At 40.8% G+C, this 14771-nt stretch overlaps 1 protein-coding gene across 5 annotated transcripts in view; it reads right to left on the reverse strand.

Annotated features, from left to right (window-relative positions):
- Window positions 1-1431: 1431 nt before the first annotated feature.
- ctnnd2a (catenin (cadherin-associated protein), delta 2a) overlaps window positions 1432-14771 on the reverse strand; it is a 217204-nt gene continuing 203864 nt past the window's right edge. For all 5 annotated transcript variants that reach the window (XM_083529368.1, XM_083529370.1, XM_083529369.1 and 2 more), the window contains 4 exons: window positions 10770-10896; window positions 4965-5096; window positions 3529-3605; window positions 1432-3138 (listed from right to left, as the gene is read on the reverse strand). In XM_083529368.1, the coding sequence (XP_083385494.1) occupies window positions 2878-3138; window positions 3529-3605; window positions 4965-5096; window positions 10770-10896 (597 nt within the window). In that variant the 3' untranslated portion in view covers window positions 1432-2877. The remainder of the gene's footprint in view (window positions 3139-3528; window positions 3606-4964; window positions 5097-10769; window positions 10897-14771) is intronic.

The raw sequence follows: 14771 nt of genomic DNA on the forward strand, positions 1-14771 counted from the left end.
GGTTAATTATTGACACATTTATTACAGTATAACCACAACCCTATGTTTTCCTGCCTTATTCTCTAATAAAAATGGATTATATTTGGCATTTCTGTCACCATTTAATATGATTCTCAGCCCGTTGCTATGGAGATGAAGCCAGACGTGCTGAGTGACATGAAATTCTTGTCCATGAACACAAATCAATAGATAAAATTTTATGACTTTGTCACGAAAATGTAATTAATAATTGTATCCTAATTCAGTTACTTGGTGTTTGGTAACAAAGGAACGACTTTACATCAGTAACATCGACTCAATAAAAGTCATTCATAAGATGGCGACTGATGGCACCTGCATTCATAACAACTAGTTTTTAACTAAAGAATCATTTGATTGTTAATCATAAATAGAATAATATATCATGTGTCCTGCAGTCATTCATGTAGTGGGCTGCAAAATCATGATCCTACTAAACAGCTACTTCAATTAGGGTACAATATTCTGCAATCAAATATATTTATTAATCAATCATTGGACGTTTGAAAGCTGGCAGCCTGCAGGATTCTTACCTTCACCACCTTCACCATTTTCTTCTATATAGATAAATTTTCTGTTCTGATCTCAACAAGTCTGAGCAAAATACCGAGTAGGCACCAATCAGAGGCCCCATTTTTATGACGTCATCATGTAGAACTGTAGAAGTATTTTACAGTATTTTAAAACAAATACAGAAGAATAAAATATTTTTCATACAAAATATGAAGCCATTTTCATCAACTGTCCCAAAGCATTTTATAATTGAAATACATGCATCATAAATACTGCCCATCCCTGTTCTTATGTATAATTTATATATATATATATGTACAGTACAGACCAGAAGTTTGGACACACCTTCTCATTCAAAAAGTTCCCCGAGAGATGCTTGGCACTTGTTGGCCCTTTTGCCTTCACTCTGCGGTCCAGCTCACCCCTAAACCATCTCGATTGGGTTCAGGTCCGGTGACTGTGGAGGCCAGGTCATCTGGCGCAGCACCCCATCACTCTCCTTCTTGGTCAAATAGCCCTTGATGCCTTCAGTGTGAATCTACAATTTTCATAGTCATGAAAATAAAGAAAACTCTTTGAATGAGAAGGTGTGTCCAAACTTTTGGTCTGTACTGTATATGAATATAAGGAACAGTGATGTGTTATTAAACCCTCTGTCATTAATTATTTATTTATTTACATGCTTATAACAGCAAAGCACCACCGATCACCGTCTGACCAATCAGTGGTGTGCATTATTCTTAGCTCCGCCCACAAATCTCTTTCCAGCTCATGTTGGATTGAATCATGTAAACATGTTCAGAACATTCAGAAGAGAAATTTTGCTAGAAAATTGATCACCATTCCAGATCTTCGGGAGCTGAAGGAAAAAACACTAAATAAATGAAACAACGCTCGAGATTGCAAACAGTAATTTTTTTATTGTCCTGGCAGCAGAACATTGTTAAAATCCAGCCTGATTATCTATGGAGCTCGGAAACAACAACAACTGAGACCGGGGACTGACGTTTATTTTTCTTTCTTTCGTTCTTTCTTTACTCTCGGCTTTTTGAATTAGAACATTTATTTTTAACACAAGTCTTTTCTTGCCGTTTTGTTGCTTTTTAATGACACCGATATCTGCACATAAAAATGATATAGATTTATATTTATACGTATATTTATAGAATCGTTATCATTCTCTATGACCATTTCTGTCTAGTAGATTTTTTTTTGTATTTTTTTGTATTTTCATGGTGCTTTGGCCGGGAGAAGACGGACGCCGCACCGCATCGCACGTCACCGTGTCTGTCATCATCTGGAACATGGACGACACACGGCACACACTCGGCTAACACAGAGAGAGAGACAGATTTTGTACATCTTTGGAGGAAATGAAGCTCATAGAGACGTCTGGCTCTGCGGCTCGTTACTCCAGTGCTGCCTAGACGAGTAGCCTAATTCATAACACACTCATGAACGAAAGGAAACGGAAATCTGCATTTGAGATACGCGTCAAAACATTTCCAGTGGTGATTTTTTTTAGATGTTTGGCACCTTGTCTGTTATCTGGTCAGTCAGGTGTGAATGACAAACGGTTGCATTGTTATCAATGTGTTTTGTTTTGTTTTAACGCTCGTCCAACCTTCCAAAAAAAAGAATTGTGGGACAAAAAAAAAAAATGACCAAAAGAAAATATCTACACGTCTCTTGTTAGGCAGTGAGAAAGCACTTCATCGATACGGAGAGTGGAATGATGTTCTCCTGACTGCTTTCGCGACGTCGCTCTAGAAGCACAAATGCGTTCACATCATCGTAACACACACCTGCTCTGGAAAAAAACAAATAAAAGTCGGCTAGGTTTGTGTCCGTGGGTCAGCAGTGTAACGTACACGGGTCGAGGAATAACCGAAAATAGATAAAAAGGCTGGAAAAATCTCAAACGAACCTCAGACATTCTGCGAAAGTCGACACGATGAGGTGGTGAGAAAAAAAAAAGGGGAAAAAGCCGTTCCTAAAAATGTCATCCTTCTTGCTATATAAATTCCCTAAATCACGAACCGCATTCATCTTTTCCATAAATCTCTCCATTCCTTTTTTTTTTTCTTTGTGCTTACATCCCGGTGTTCTCTCTTTCCTCGGAATGAGGCTTCTGCCGAACGAAACGAACGATGTGTTGACAAAAACGTGGTATGCATGCACATGCACAGTTTTCCAGCCTCTCTTTGCAAGCACCCGGATTTCCTCGGGTAACTCGAAGTCACCGGGAGGAGGAGGAGGAGGAGGAGGAGGAGGGAGGGGGAGGGGGGAGGTGAAGATGAGGTCATCCATGGGATCATCTGAAGAATGGACGTCTCCTGTCGAGTCCTACACCCAGGAGTCGGGCGAGGCGGGGTAGTGGCTCGTCTCGTAGTTGAGTTCGCTGTAGGGACGTGCAGCCGAGTAGAAATCCACGTAGTTCCCGGTGGACTTGAGTCCCAGGTGCATGCTGAGGTCAGCGGCAGGAGCAGGCTGATGGATCTGATCTTCGAAAAAAGGCTCTTCAAAGTTCCTAGTGGAGTTCTGAAACGGAGGAAGCACCTCGTAGTCCTTTGGGATGCTCTCCTGGGGAGCTGGATGAAGCGGGATCTGGAGCGAGAAGAACGTGGTGTTGTTAATGCTAATACTTCTCCGCTATCATCTCTGCACCTTTTATTCTTTCCTTCTCCTTCTTTCATGGCTTTCTCTCCTCCACATCGTTCTCATAGTTCTATTTTCCTTTCTTCTAGCTTTTTATTTTCTCTTCTCCCTTCAGTCTCAAAACTTTTCCCAAAGCTTCCTGTCCTCCTCCTTTTTATCTATATTCTTCTCTACCTTCATCTTCATCCCCACTCTTTTCTTTCTTTTCCTTTTTTCTTCTCTACTCCTATTATTATAGGTCCTACAACTAGCAGCATTGCATTCTGGGATTTAAGACACAAACTTCTACATCAATTCTGGATTAATATAAAGTTTCTGATGGAGGGAATCAGATGTTACCTGGTTGAGTTTGACTTCTTCGTTTGGAGTCGCATACGAGTTACGGAACAGCGTCGAGGTTCCACACGAGACTTGAACTGTTGAAAGGCAGAAAACAAGTGTGAGGATTTGATCATGTTTTGAATCGTGACTCATCCCGGAAATAAAGGATACAGGAAGTGAGAAAAATCAACAGTTAGAGCCTGCAGGCGGACAGATGGATCGTACAGGAAGTGATGTCATTTCTTAACTGATCCTGACTTCCTGTTGAGGTTTTGCTACACTTTACAGTAACAAGAGCATTGAAAGGTCATGTGACTTCCTCTTCTTTTTTCTCCTTCACTCTCCACATCCCTCTCTTCTCTTTTTTCCTTTAAACTTCCACATCCCTCTCTTCTTCTGCTTCTACCATTTTTCTTTATTTCCCCTCTCCCTGCCTCAATCTTTTTACATTCTCTTCTCCCTCACTTTATCTTATCCTTTCTCTTCCGTTTATTTTCTCCTTTTTTGGCCGTTTATATCCTCCCATTTATTCAGCTTCTTATTTCCTCTTCTCCCTCACTTTATCCCATTCTCCTCTCCTCCAGCTTCTCATTTCTTCTACCTTTTCTCCTCTCCCAAAATGTTTTCCTTCACATCCTGCTTTTCTCCCTCCTGTTCCATCTCTCCATCCTATCCTCTTTCTTCTTTCATTTTCCTCTAACTACGTCTTCTCCTCCTCTTTCCTCTTTCCATCAGTCTTCTCTGCTCATCCTCTTATTCGTTCGGCTTCCTATTCCCTCTTCTCCTTTCCACCTCTTCATCCCCTCCTCCCCTCCTTCTCCTTCCCCACTATGCTGTCTCCTCCCATCCTTCTTCTTCTTTTCTTCCTCCTCTCTTACATATCTTTCCTTTTCCTCATCTCCTCATCCCTTTCTCTCTTCTACCTTCCTGTTCTCCAGCTCTCCTTCGTCTCACCTCTTCACCTCTCCTCTTTTCTTCTCTCATTTTTCAGCCTTTTTTCTTCCTTTAGTTCCTTCTCTCCATACTATACTTCTTTTTAATTTCTTCTACATTTATTTTTTTATTTTCCTCTAACTTCTGCTCCTCCACTTTAATCTTTCCATCCTTCTTCTCTGCTTATCCTCCTATTCATTTTCAATGCTTCCTATTCCCTCTTCTCCCTTCCTCCTCCATCTCCTCCCCTCCTCCCATCCTTCTTCTTCTCTTTTTTCTCCTCTCTTTCACATCCTTTCTCTTCTTCATCTCCTTCATTCCCTTCTCCATTTCTGTTCTCCAGCTCTACTTCATCTCACCTTTTTACCTCTCCTCAGTCTTTCTCTCGTTTTCAGCCATGTTTTTCTCCTTCACATCCCTCTTTTTCCTTTCTTTTGTTCCTCTTCATCACTTTATATATCATCTATATCTATATATTTACTCCTCATCACTTTTTTCTTTCCTCCTCCCCGAGCTCTCACCTGACGTGGCGTCTTTCCTTGATGCGTGCTCTCCTTTGTTTCCATGGAAACTAGCATTAGTTCCAGTGGACTCATAGTCGGTTTTTCTCTCCTTAAGGCTGATCATCTCTCTGGGCGAGGCGGGGGCGCTTGCTGCAAAACCACACACACACACACACACACACACACACACACACACACACACACACACACACACACACACACACACACACACACACACACAATGTCTATGAGCATCTAAAGAACCAATCCACCTCTCTCTCTTTCACATCTTCATCCCTCTCCTTGTCTTTCTTCATCGTTTCTTGTCGTCGCTAGATGAAAGTCATACCGAGGTATGAATCATTATTCTTCATTAGTGTGCTTCAGAGTGGCAGCAGGAATGTGATTTCAGACAAAGAACAGTCAGCTTCAACATTCCTAATTCTCCTGAAAGACACTTACAAGGACAATTCAGTTTAAGAAAAAAATACAGTTTTTGGCACAGTTGCAAAAAAACCCACTCAACTCTCACCCCCAGTCATTTTATTCTCACGTGCACTATTGAGTTTCAAGCTCACGTCAGTATAACGTGGAAGGAGCCTCCAGAGTCAGAGCTTTAAAACAGTCCCAGGTGAAGGTGTAACATTTATTTTTAGGACATCTTCAGGGCAGCTTTAAGGTTTCTCAGTGGCATGTTAAGGTGGGTTTTACTCTCTTTGTCTTGATACCAGAACATTATCAAACTCCAGCTGGAATAATGATGAAGCTTGCAAACAACAACTGAGATTCTTCTTCTCCTGCTTCTGCTACCCAATATTGAATAATTTCTGCATCTTTTACCTCTGTTCCATTGATCCTTCCATTCTCTACTCCTTCTCAATTGGTTCCTCCATCTTCTTCTTCTTCTCTACTGATCCCTTCATCATCTACCACTTCTCCACTGGTCCCTCCATTCTTTAACTCTGCTCCATTAGTCCTTCCATCCTCTTCCACGTTACCACTAATCCCTCCTTTCCCCACCCACTGCTCCAGTGGTCCTTTTATCTTCCACTTTTCCACTGATCCTTCCATCTTCCACTACTTCTCTATTGGTCCCTCCATCCTCCTCCACTGCTCCACTGATCTTTCCATCCTTTACTAATTCTCCACTGGTCCCTCTATCTTCTACTAATTTTTTACTGATCCCTCCATTCTTCACCATCTTTCCACTAATCTATCCATCCTCCACCACTACATCGCTGATCCCCAAAAAGAAAGTCATCTTTCTGTTTCTCCAGACGTTAAAAATAAATAAAAAATCTCACCAAGGACACGTGATGAACATTAGTTAGCATTAGCACATTACTCAGCTCATTGCAATCTAGCCATCTGTTGAGTGTAATTCTACAGATGCAAATATTACTGCACCCTCTTTCCCTCCTGCAATGCTGACCGAGGAACTAATTGGGGTTTATTGACTTTCAGTGGTGTGATGGATTATTACAGAAGGCAACCAGACTGAGGCAAGACTTTTTTTTTTTTTTCTTGTGATCTCGCTGCCTTTCCTGTTTATTTCCTCTTTTTGGCAAAAAGTAAAAATTCAAAGCGTCTGCACACACGTTTCAGCTGTCAAAAATGTCCACTGGGAGTCTCTAATGAGATAAATTACAGTTGCTTTGCTATACGAATAAACAGTATGTATAAATATAAATATATTCTCTGCAGCCTGGAAACCCATGGCATCATTACAACAGCATATGCTGTGCGAGATGGGGAAATAAGGTCTCAGGTGGAAAGTGAGAAAGTATCTCGGAAGTTTATTGCCACAGCGATCTGCAAAATTGTAGATTTATTTATTCACAGACACTTTTTATAGCTAATGATTGGGAAACCGGTGAGTTCCTGTTCTGAATTGCGTTCTAGCAGCTATAAACGCTCATTCACTCACCAGTCTCGCTCTTGAAGTTAATAAAACACCAGCTTTTCATGGCAATTAAGAAAAGAAGCTGTCCATGGTGCTGAAAGTTACAAAGCCCTGATGCTGGAGATTCCTTCCTTAAACGTTATTTCCTGATTCGTTGTTCTAAACTACACCATGCTGTATCTTTCATCTGATGGTCAAACATTTTTAAAGCTGCTTTTACAGATAAACCCCTTCTCCTGACCAGTCGTAATCCAAAATTCAGCATCACTGTGGTGTAGATCTTCTTCTTTAAGAAGTTCCCAGACACTTGTTCCAGACAGTTGTTTTTTTCTCTGCACTCATAGCAGTGTGAAAGCAGCCTTTACTTTTTAAGATTTAACAGCTTTCTTTTCCCCCAAAAGTCTTGCCAATTTCCTCCTCATCCATTTCTAAAACTATTCTCTGTGTCTCCTTTTTTGTGAGATTCCTGTTCTTCATCCTGCTTATTTATTCAAACTCTCTCAGCAGCAGTGAGCATGCTACAGCTTCAACCAGAGTCAAGTAGTCTCGAGAAATCTCATCTTTGTTCTGGTCTCTAGCGACCTTCTGAATAATAAAAAACAAAAAACAAACAAAAAGAAAATGCCTGAAACCCTGGCTCTGCTCCATTTATTTGGGCTTGAGATGTAATAACAGCTCAGTGGCAGTTCAGAAGAACTCGCAGTGCTGCTTTGGGTTGTGTGATTGCAGTATTAGTGTTAGAAATCAATTTGTCTGTTTGTCTCTGTTTCTGCTTCCGAACCCTGGTTGATGTCAGAGCTGGTTTCAGGAGAACACCACATGCTGCTCAATGTGCAGCTCTGAAGATGTTTTTTTCCTTTTCAAGGCCACTGCTGTTAACAACGTGCACGTGCTCGTTCTGGCCAGAACAAGCTGACGTGTGGAAAAAAAATCTTCAATTTTTGGTCTATTTATTTTCTCTCATCCTTAGACATCTGACACTGTTTTTCACAGGACGGGAGATGTTTCAGCACCTGATAAAGAAGGTGAGTCACATTCTTATGTACGAATAAAAACATGTTACAAACATCTCTGCTACTGTAAGGTCATGGAATCACGAGGATATGGAATGTTATTTGAACACACTTGGTAATAAATCCATATATATACATGCCCTGGGAGTGTTTTTCTGCAGTAGGGACTTGGCAACTGGTTGAGGGAAAGATGACTGGAGCAAAGCACAAAAGATCTCCTAAATAAAACCCGTTCCACAGTGTTAAGGAGCTCAGACTGGGCTGAAGGTTCATCTTCCTACATGACAACAAACCTAATCACACAGCCAAGACAACACAAGCTCTGTGAATGTCCTAGCATGGCCCAGCCAGAGTCCTGACTTAAACCCTATTCAACATCTCTGGAGAGACCTAAAAGTGTTTGTCCAACTCTCCCCATTCAACCTGCCCCAGCTTGAGAGGATTTGTCCTGAAGAACAGCAGAAAATCCCCCAATCCAGGTGTGCAAAGCTTGTTGCATCAAACCCAAAATAGACTTGAGGCTGAAATTTGTGCCAAAGAAACATGAACTTCTTCAGGAGTTTGTGTGTTGGATCGGACCACACGGACCAGCCTTCGCTCCCCACGTGCATCAGTGAGCCACAACCCTGTCACCGGTTCACCACTGTTCCTTCCCTGGAGCACTTTTGATAGATACTGACCATCCCTCTGACCCAGTCGTCTAGATGTCACATTTTGTCAAACTTCAAACAACAAATTTGTCAAACAACAAACGAATCCTTACGCTCGCCCATTTTTCCTGCTCTGAGAACAAAATGTTCACTTGCTGCCTAATAAATAAATCCACCCACTGAAAGGTGAAATGATGAAGAGATAATCAGTATTTTTACTTCACTGCTGATAAAGTTATAACGTCATAATGTTATGCCTGGTCGCTGTTTATAGCTTAACAAACTTTTGCAACACATCATAGCTTTATTGCTGATTATTTTTGCTGTGTATTAGCTCATATTTATACCCCTGTGAAACAAGAAGTCATGGTTGAACAATTTCCTTTTCCCAGTCATCCATGTGTAGAAAGGCACTGATTTACTGAAGGCCACTGATTTAATATAAAGTAAATAGTCTTATACCTGAAAAGTGATTGAAAAAGTGCAAGTAAAAGAAACAGAAACCGAACATGCAAATTAGTACGAGCGAAGGGCAGGTATTAAAATTGTGGAAGTCCATTCCTGGAATTTGAGAGGAAAAACAGTCACATGATGGTGTGATAATGACACAAAAATAATAAAATAAGAGAAAAATGTTAATCAGATCTACAAAATGACATAAATACATACTTAAAGTGCAAGTAGGTCAATGTAAAGTAAATAATGAAAACCAGTGACACTGGTGATAAAGGACTATTGCTGATATTATATACCAATAAGTTTAAACTTTTATTAGAAAATGTTTTTAGTGTATTTACTTAAATATAGAATTGTTATAAATAGTTGATCTAATATTTTATTAGGAAATCAGGACCTCATTTTTTGTAAAATAAATAAATAAATAAATAAGGAACGAATGGACCATGTGAAAAAAAAAAGACTCCTTCCCTTCATAATCAATAATCCATCAAACACAGACAGAGGAGGTGATTTAGACTTAATGATAAAAAATGATCTGAGAGCTTAATGCATTAGCGCTGAAGCTGCCAGTGAAGAAACCAGCGTGACTGCTCCTCGACTTACGAGAGCTTTTTTACCCCCTAAAAACCCCAGTGGCAGATTTATCAAGCGAAGCACGGCCAGAAATATTTCTCACATCGTTCAGTGACTGCGCTTCGGTCATTTAAAGAGCCATTAGCTCCTGGTCTCTCTGCTCCATGGCTTCGGCTCAATCCTCCAGCAAAAAACCCCCAAACCCTCTGAAAGCAGGAAAAAGCACTTTTCCGCTTCATCAGGATGCAGAGTCCACCGGAAACGACATTAAAACACCAAACGGCCCACTAGAGCAACGTGCTGGGCTCAGGGAGGGGAGAAACACACACACACACACACACACACACACACACACACACACACACACAGCAGCCCTGATAGCAGCCAATCACAGGTTTCTATTACAGCACTTCTTCTGATATGTGACATTTCTGTAATAACATCTCAATTACAGGAACTCGTCCTTATTTACAGATGGAGTCCCCAGTGTCAGTGCTCTGTAGCAGCCAGAGCGTAAGCTGTAACTTTTTCGACATCTTAAGCACCGGGAAGTTTACACTTCTGTGCCTGCAAACTGTTCTTAGTCTTAATGACTTCAAAAAAAAAAAAAACAAACACACGCTGATGATCAGCAGGATGTTTATAGCTGCTATAGCGTAAGTGAGAACAGGAATGGTATAAGGGTTAGAAAAGACTGGATTATATTGGGCGGAATTAAATAGTCTCGAGTCTCGTTTTGTAACACACCAACAATGGCAGCACGCACAGTCACAGGAAGCACCGACCTTCATAGATCAATGTGGCGAAAAGACATTGCCCTGTGCACATAGGGAGCCAATCCTACTCGCCAGATTGGGCTCCTGCTGACTTCGGCCTCTTCACGAAGATGAAGATGCAGCTCAAAGTTCACCGTTTTGACACTGGAGATCCGGTGCGAATAGCAGAAGTTGCTTTACAAGCTTTGGAAAGTAGACTTCCAGGACATGTTCCAGAATTGGCAGGAACGCTGGGAGCCCTTTATTGCTGTGTAAGGGGACTATTTTAAAGGTGATCATGTGGAAACATAGATAAATCAATAGTTACTTGTAAACAAAGCGAGTTTCCAAACTTTCTGATATTAACTTATATGTAAAATGGGAATGGATTGTGTGTAAGAGGAGTAAAAAACTTAATTTTTCTTTATTTTTGAACCAAAGGCAAAAAATACAGAGAAACTTGTCCTGACCTGAACGATTGTTGGGTGAGGTCCGGACCGGAGAGATGGAAGGCGTGCGTGAGGAAGAGTAGGGGCGTTGTCTGTCTCGTTCTATCGTCGAAGCAGAACCGATAAAGTGATACTGGGAGTAACCATCCTGTAGGACATCAGTGAGATGGAGGGAGAAAGAGAGAGAAAAAGAGAGAGAGAAAGAGAGAGAAGGCATGCAACGTTTAGTAGTCAATCATGATATCTGAGAAATGATGCATGTGTATATATATTAGGGTTAAAATTAATAACACGTTAGTGCAAATTCATTTTAACAGCACTAATTTTATTAACGTGCGATTAATGCAGAGCACATTTGTGTTTAACCATTTTTATTCATTCATTCATTCATTCATTTTCTCCCGCTTATCCGTAATTCGGGTCGCGGGGGCAGCAGTCTAAGCAGGCCCCCGCCTTCGACTGCTGCCCAATCCTCACAGCACCGTCCCTTACAGTCCCTCCTGCAGGTGGTGAGCCCACGGGAACCCATTTTTATTAAAATATAAATAAACAAATATAAAGGAGGGGAAATTTAAACATTCAATGCAACACACATTTATTCATCACGTATTTAGATATAAAAATAATAAACTTTCCAGAAAAATGATTTTTAATAACTAAATATTTGTTTTACTGATGAGCCGAGTCTCAAATCAGCCCCAAAATCTGCCATGATGCGCCAATTAAAACCGTCCGTGTGGAAACATAGCAAAAGTTCCGTCTGGTGTCCTGTTGATTTACGTAGATTAAAACACCATAATCACTTCAAAACATTTACAAGAGTTTGGTTTCACTAATAATAAACGTACATTTGCATAAAGTATCCATATTTGTCCATGCTGATTAAATGGGGTGGAGCCAATGCTAATTTGAGGTGGTTTAAGTGTTTTAAAGTGCATAACTAAGGAATGGAGTCAATATATTTGACCCATTTGTATTTTACAGGCTATAACCAAGGAGGCGGAGTCAATGAAAATTTGAGGTATTTCGAACTTAAAGCCCTTAACTCAAATAAGGATGAGGTTCCCCTTGTGAGTCTGGTTCCTCTCAAGGTTTCTTCCTCATAACATCTAAGGAAGTTTTTTCCTTCACCACAGTCACCACAGTCTTCATCATCAGGGATAAAAACACATCATTCACCTTCATTCTTAAACTCTGTAAAGCTGCTTTAAAACAATGTCCATTGTGAAAAGCGCAATAGAAATAAACTTGACTTGATTTGACTTAACTGAGGAGGCGGGGTCAATGCAAATTTGAGGTATTTCGAGCTTAAAACCCTTAACTGAGAAGGTGGGGTTGATTACAAAAGGGGCAGAATCAATGCAAATTCGAGGCACTTTCCAGATTAAGCCCACATTTTCACACACTTCATAACTCTCCATCTTCTCCACAGTCTAATTACCAGACTTTATCATGCTGAGTTAAAGACGGCTGGACGGAGATGTACGTATTCACCGTCTCTGTGGCTCTACACGTTTGCCCTTCGTGGCTGGGTTAAGGACCAGAAGTAAGTCTTCACACTACATGAAGGCATCACGACTCCTGAGAGCTATCAGAAACGTTCAACTTGATGTCTTAGTTCAGAAAAGGGTTTTATGGGGGAAACATCAAAGGCTTTCTGATGCACAGCAGTTCAAAGCTGCCCCACTTTTCTGCCTGCCTGCCTTCCCTTCCATGCCAACACCTCCGTATCTCTGCCACACGGCCCTGCTGGCGAAGATGCACAGCTGCTCCTGAGCCACTGTTGTTGAAGATAAACATGCAGAGGACAGACAGCTGAGAGCAGCACGAACCACAGAGGGAACAGAAACACAGCGTCTGCTCCTATATATATATATATATATATATGATTTATCAAATCAACCCCTTTTTTGCTATTATTTAATATATAATTATTTTTAATTTAATTTAATTTAATTAATTAAAATTTTAATTTGAGGTGTTTTAAGGTTTTTTTTTAACTGAGGGGCGGAGTCAATGCACATGTAAGACATTTCTGGACCAAAAAATTGGAAGTACATTTTAAAATAACACAAATTGTTTTATTAAAAAAACCCTGTACAGAATATTTGACCTTCACGTCCGCGCCCCACGTGTTTTGCGTGTTCCGATTGGTTTAAAATCATTAAGCTCGTTTGTTTCTATAGCAACAGCTCAATCACAGGGAATTATACAGTGGCCTCTGTGTATAACGAGATTTAAAAAAAAAAAACATCTCAGTGAGGAACAGGAACTCGTTTCACAGACATCCCACAACATTAAATGCACCTAGAAACGTTTCGGTGCTTCGGGGTTGTAACAGTAACTTCATCAAACTCCACTGTGGTGGATTTTTTTCCAACGCCAGGAAGCAAAAGAACAAAGAGGAGAGAATAGATGCTGCAGAGAAGCATCGTGTTCCAGTGCAATTAACATCTCAAATTACAACGATTCCTGTGTCTCGTAAATCTTCTTCCTCCTTCCTTAGTGCCTCAGGACTGATGAGGCCGTGACTGAGGGATGTTTTAGAGCTGGTATCTGTGCATGTAGTCGGTTTGAATTCTCAGCCATCAAGTGATGGTCTGCTGATCCTACTTTCGTCACTTTAATTTCACCCAGTTCTCATTTACAGATAAGAGCACAAAAGAGCAAGCTGACGGAGCAGAGACAAAGCCATCAGAGCAGTTCAATATTCTCTCACAGCAGCCCTTCACACTCAGGTGGCAAAATCTCTGCTTTGGTAATTTGTGCTCGGGTGAGCTGAGGGCAGCGTTCATTACCGAAACCCTGACGACGTCAGAGCGTCATCCAATCTAACTGCACAACAGAGACCTGAGGCTGGGAATCAGCAGTGTAGCAGCTCTGTTCCACCTGCACTCAGATTTATTTGCAATATATAATATACAGTTGAATTAGAGCAAGACGGGGAAGAACTTCCCGAGGAACCTTCTGAAGGACCAGCACATACTAGTGTTCATCTGAGTACAATAATAATTTGGACTGAAAAACATTTTTACAGCTAAAATCATGAATTTCTTGTTTCTATATCGAGCAAGAAAAAATAGCTGGAGTTCAAAATCAGAAGCGTTTCATGTAATTGATTGATTTACCAGTGAAATGATTGATAAGATGAATGTTATGAACGAAACATTAACTTCTCCACCCATGTGCTGACTTTACTAACACCCCTGTAACTGGGTGAATCTCCACAACAACTGGGGGAACATCTTCCCAGAAGAGTGGAGCTTATTAGAAGAGAAAATGGAGACAGTGTGGAAATGGATGTTCAAAAAGAAACAACGTAATGTTCAGGTGTTCATAAACCTTCATCTATACAGTGTATATCAATTCAATATTTGATTCCGTTTCTGAAGCAAATCTCGAAAATCCGATCAGAATGTTATTTTGATCTTTTGGAGAAAATAAACGTGTGATGGATTATGATTTATTTATGCCTTTTTTTCTCTCTCGCCTGCAGCCTCAGCACTGAGACCTTTAGTGGCCTGATGCTCTAATCTCCTGACTGGAAGATGAGCAGGAGAACGAGGATGAAAAAGGGCACGTAATAAGTGTCATTATGACCTGACGGGACGAGACAAGCGGCTTCGGAGAAATGTTAATAATAGCAATCTGAATGTTGGTGGCCTTTTCTTTAATGTCAACCTTCTGACATTACGGATGACATCTCCAGCTCGAACGAGAGAAGAGGAAGTGAAAAAAAACGTGTTCAGGCTGAAGGAGAGAAACATAAAAAACGCCACGAGTGCAATCGGACGGCTTTAACAACAAATCATAACAAGAAAAATCATTATGAGGTCTTTTCAGTGCGTAATAACTCTGTTGAAGGGAATTCCAGATCTCGTTCCGCCTGTCCTCCCTGACCTTTGGTTGCTGAAGCAAGCGTGTCGGTGCTGCTGTTTGTTTTGCTTACAGATGATCACCTGCAGTTCTGTTCTCCGCCTAAAGGGGGCAGTTTAACACCGCGATGCAAAATACACGTTTAAT

The sequence above is a fragment of the Silurus aristotelis genome (assembly GCF_946808225.1).
Source record: "Silurus aristotelis genome assembly, chromosome: 25".
NCBI classification, from domain to species: Eukaryota; Metazoa; Chordata; class Actinopteri; order Siluriformes; family Siluridae; genus Silurus; species Silurus aristotelis.